At 52.4% G+C, this 5070-nt stretch overlaps 1 protein-coding gene across 1 annotated transcript in view; it reads left to right on the top strand.

Annotated features, from left to right (window-relative positions):
* Positions 1-5070, top strand: part of LOC102759940 (oxysterol-binding protein-related protein 5-like) — a 79407-nt gene that overhangs the window by 66850 nt on the left and 7487 nt on the right. Inside the window, exon 9 of the mRNA XM_015562386.1 lies at positions 3-161. Within this exon, the coding sequence (XP_015417872.1) occupies positions 3-161 (159 nt within the window). The remainder of the gene's footprint in view (positions 1-2; positions 162-5070) is intronic.

Here is a 5070-nt window from a genome sequence, read left to right as displayed (position 1 = left end):
AGGGGGTGGGCCCGGCCCGGAGGGCCCCCTCCGCTCACCGGCCCGTGGCCCCGTCTCTGCAGGGAACTCCCTGTCGGCTCTGCTGGACGGCAAGGCCACGCTCACCTTCCTGAACCGGGCGGAGGACTACACCCTCACCATGCCCTACGCCCACTGCAAAGGTGAGAGGCCCCGGGGCCCGGGCACAGCCCCCGGGCGGCGTCTGGGCGTGAACAAGGCGGTTACAGAAAGTGCTGCGACTCCGTCCACACTCCTCCATGAGCTCAGCCCGCATCCCGTGTTCCTCTTCTCTCCTCTTGGAGACGTGTGGCCTCAGGCCTCCCCTGTGGTTGGGATCCTGGGCCGTCAGCCAGCTCGATGCTCGTCTGTAGCTGCCTGTGCGTCTTCTGTTGTCTGTGGTCTAAGTCTCAGCGGAGCAGGCCGGGGTTTGGACTCCTTAGGTTATTGTTTAGTTAATGGGGCTATTGTTGTTTAATAGATTTTTTATTGGTTTCAGAGAGGAGGGGAGAGGGAGAGAGAGAGAAACATCCATGATGAGAGGGAATCATGAACCGGCGGCCTCCTGCGCGCCCCCCACTGGGGATGCAGCCCACGACCCAGGCAGGTGCCCTGACCGGGAATCGAACCTGGGACCTCCTGGTTCCTAGGTGGACGCTCAACCACTGAGCCAGGCCGGCCAGGCCGGACTTTACTCTTTATAGCGATTTCAGGTTTACAAAAAAAATGAAGCAGGAAGTACAGAGTTCCCATATGCGCCCCCACATCACACACGGATCCCCTATTATTAGCAGCCCGCATTCGTGTTACAAGCTGATGTTGATACATTATTGTTTATTTTTTTATTTCAGAGAGGAAGGGAGAGAGAGAGACATCAATGATGAATCATTGATTGGCTGCCCCATGCACGCCCCCTACCGGGGATCGAGCCCGCAACCCGGGCCTGTGCCCTTGCCCGGAATCGAACCTGGGACCCTTCAGTCCACAGGCGGACGCTCTGTCCACTGAGCCAAACCGGCCAGGGCCTGACCCTTTACTATTAACTCAAGTCCACAGTCCTCTGCCCCCACGTGCTGTGGGTTTGGACAAACGCCTTGCGTCACGTTTTGCCATTAGGAAGCCACAGAGCAGTCGCACCACCTGGAAGTCCGCCCTGGTTGGACGGAACAGATGAACTCCCCTCTCCCCGCCCCCAACCACTCGTCTTCCCGGCTCCATAGCTTTGCCTTTTTCAGAAGGTGGTAGAGTCGGGCCGGAGTGAGTGGTGGGCGTGCAGACGGGCTCCTTGTGTGAGTTTCAGACCCCCCCCCGCACCTCTTCGTGCCTCGGTAGCTCCCGGTTTCTTCTGTTGTGGTTCGTCCCCTCCTCCGAGAAACTGACCTTTAGATCATTTCGCAACCGACCTTCGCTTTCGCTTCCTCGGACACAGTCCTTTGGCTAAAAACAGTAATTTTCCCGTGGCCTCGCCTGGGATCCGGACCTGCCCCCCCGAAAACGCCCGCTGGAGCCCTTTACGAACGCTGACTCCCGTCCCTGGCTGCTGGCGCCATGTTGGGCATCCGCCCATCGGGGTTTCCAGATGACCTAGTGCGTGTATAGACAGGCTCTGGCCACTTGGCCTCCTGGGTAACAGGAGGGAGCGGGCGAGACAGAGAAACACCGTGTGAGAGAGACACAGCCACTGGATGCCTCCCTCATGTGCCCTGACCCGAGCCGGCATCGAGCCTGCAGCCGAGGTCCGCGCCCTTGACCAGAATCGATCCCGGGACCCTTCCGTCCTTAGGCCGACGCTCTGTCCGCGGAGCCAACCGGCAGGGTCTGGGTTTCATTTTTATTCTTGCTGTTGGAGGGCTTTGGGAGGTTTAAACTTCTTAAACTTGATGTATTGATTTGAGAGAAGCCCGGATTTGCTCCTCCCCTTATCTGTGCGTTCATTGGTCAATTCTCGCATGTGCCCTGATGGGATCAAACCCGTGACCTTGGGCATTGGGACGACCCTCTAACCCACTGAGCTGCCCGGCCAGGGCTTGTGTGAACTTTTTCAATCTAAGGTTTCCTGGCTCTGACTGCTGTATCGCAGATCAGCGAGCCGGACAAGACACCTTTATCAGCCGATCAGTTAGGGGTCATCTTCATTGCGCCCGGGTTCCGAGCAGATCACCTGTCACATTCTGAACCCCCAGCGGAGGAAGCATTCTCTTTTTATATCTTTTTTAGGCCCTGGTGTCAGTTATTTTTACAGACAGCCTGTAACCTTGAGTACATATCATATCTAGCAAACACCTGTCCTATCTCTACAGACAACGTGTAACTTTGAATACATAGCGTATCTATACAGACACCTGTAACCTTGAGTGTCCAATCTCTACAGGCACCTGCCATCAATATCAGCTTATCAGTTAGGTGGCTAGCTTGCAAGGTCAGACAACTAAGTTTACCTTTTCTATTATCCAAGCTAAAAACCAAGTTATTTCACAGCCTAGAAATAACAGAGTTGACCTACAGAATAAGAGACTAAGAATAGCCCTAACTGGTTTGGCTCAGTGGGTAGAGCGTCAGCCTGCGGACTGAAGGGTCCCAGGTTCCATTCCGGTCAAGGGCATGTGCCTTGGTTGCAGTCACATCCCCAGTGGGGTGTGTGCAGGAGGCAGCTGATCGATGTTTCTCTCTCATCAATGTTTCTAGCTCTCTATCCCTCTCCCTTCCTCTCTGTAAAAAACCAATAATATATATATTTTTAAAGAGAGACTAAGAATAACAGTAGTTCAAACAGCAGTTTTCCCAAAGGAGGGACCACTAAGCTTCATGATCAGGTCTGGAAGTTTTTTAGCCATTCTCCTTTTTCTTCTTTTTCTTTTCTTTTTTTGCCGTTATTCTTGGAATACCACCTCATCCTTGTGACCTCCAGTTAGATATGTTAAACCAGTGGCCCCAGGTCCCCAGCCTTTTTCTGGCCACGCCCCACCTAAGCGTCTCCAAAATCCCAATGCCCGCCCCCCGTGACATATAATTCTTCTTATTCAAAAAGCGAACCCCTATTCACGTGGAGGAAGCCTCAAAGGCCATGGACTGGGTCTAAACCAGCTTCCCAAGAACATGGCGTCCACGAAGGAGAAAATAAAAGAACGGAAGGGCAGTGGGAGTCCTGGGGAAGAAATCACTAAGAAACTGTTAAAAAATAACATGAAGTGATAGGAAAAAATAGCAAATAATGTTTCAAAGCATATAATAGAGACCGGGAATGCACAAATGTGTCACAGTACATATTTGTATTCTGTATACGAGGCCCCCGGAACCATAAGAAATGCAAAAGGCTCACTGTGAGTAACTCACTCCCGAACTGCCCCCCTTAAGCGTCACATGGCCCCCTGCGGGCGGGCGCCCCACGGCGGTCGGAACCGTGTGTGAAACCCTCGCCGCTCCACCTCTCCCGCCTCGCGCCTCTGCGTTTCAGATCATCGGCGCCTTCCACGCTGGTGGCCCCGAGGTCAGTGTTGAAGTTCTGTGTGTTTTTCCCTGAAAGTTCTACGTGGTTCCATTTCCAACCTGCCTGTTTATACTCGGACCTTGTGTTTGGTTTTTTGTGTGTTTTTTGTGGGTGTGGAGGGGGCGCAGTGAGGTGGGCTGTGGCAGAATTCACAACGGAGAGAAGAGACAGAAGCAGAAAGTTCGCGTTTACTTCCGGCGCCTGGCTGCTCAGAGCGAGGCCAAAAGAGCAACAGAAGGGCCTCCCCTTACAGCCTCGCCACGAGGGGAGGGGCTTGGGGCCTGAAGTTGAGAGACATGGGGGGGGGCTTTGTTCGTTCTTCAGGAGACAGTCGGGGCACAGGCCCCAGGGAGGTGTCTTACCGTATTCGTCCCAAGCCCGTAGACCAAGCCCGTCAAACCCCCAGGCTCCCACGGGCCACACAAACAGGTGTAAGTGTCTGTGGCCGCAGAAAAACAAAAGCTTCCATTTTCACAGAAACGTCGGTTTGTTCCGATAGAGACGTGCTGACGCAAAGGGCTGAAACAAATGAGTCACCGTGAACGTAATAGAACGTTGTAATAAAAATTAATATTTTTTCTTGAACATTCACTGACCAGACACTGAATAACTGCACAAATTAATAAGCGTCACACAAATAAACCTATTTTTCTTGTTCTCCAAAAGCGAAATATTTCCTGTTGCGCACACCAAACAAGTCAGTCCGAGACTAATGACGTCCATCGGCTGCTAAAACATTCACTGCTGGTATTAGTGGAGAGAAATGGTGCACCTGCACGTAAGGGAAATGAATGCAACACGATTATAGTCGTCAGTCATTAGTTCATTATTAATAACTGTGACCCGGTGCATTAATTTGTGCACATTGAAAGGAAATTAATTAGAAGAAATCTTTTAATGTCGCTATTCGCCCTTTCTCTATACTAGAAGTGTCAACCAAATTCACGATCAACAATGACAGATCGAAACACACGCATGTGATTGGCGCTAGCGAGAGCTTTATATGTATCACGCATGCGTGAGTCAACTTACCCTTTGATGGATATAAAATAAACTTGCTTCATTAGACCTGCTTTCTGAAGTAGCTAAACTTTTTCCAGCCCAGGGAAGCACCCCAACTTCTCTTTCAGGTAGTTGTCAGCGACACAGCAGGAAACATCAACACGAAGCAGATTATTATTGTAGATCACGCGGGGAGAACAAAGGGTGGAATATTTACCTGCAGCCGTGTCTGACTGTATTTGCGCAGTGAGAAAACCTGGAGTCATTGTCAAGGTCCTCCATTTCTTCTTTCCAGTCGGGTCAAGTTTCTAAGCTGGGTCCCGGCCCTCCCCCCACGTGGTCCTGCCCCGGCCTTCCCAGCTTTCGTCTGTCTCCTCAAACAGCATTCTACATTTCCTCACCGTTGTGTTGTGGGGCGCTGCCCGCAGCACAGCTAGCCCCGCTCTGGGCTCCGTTGCCCCCGCCCTCTCCGCCTGACTGATGGGCGCACATCCCACAGCCCGGCACCTGCTGTCATTGCGTCACCCACAGACAAGGATCCTCCCTAACCACAGCCCGTGCTGTCCTCATGCCGAGCACAATCA

This window comes from Myotis davidii, unplaced genomic scaffold (genome assembly GCF_000327345.1).
Source record: "Myotis davidii unplaced genomic scaffold, ASM32734v1 scaffold3578, whole genome shotgun sequence".
Taxonomy (NCBI): domain Eukaryota; kingdom Metazoa; phylum Chordata; class Mammalia; order Chiroptera; family Vespertilionidae; genus Myotis; species Myotis davidii.
The sequence above is the reverse complement of the archived record's forward strand: the minus strand, read 5'-3'. Positions and strand labels throughout refer to the sequence as shown.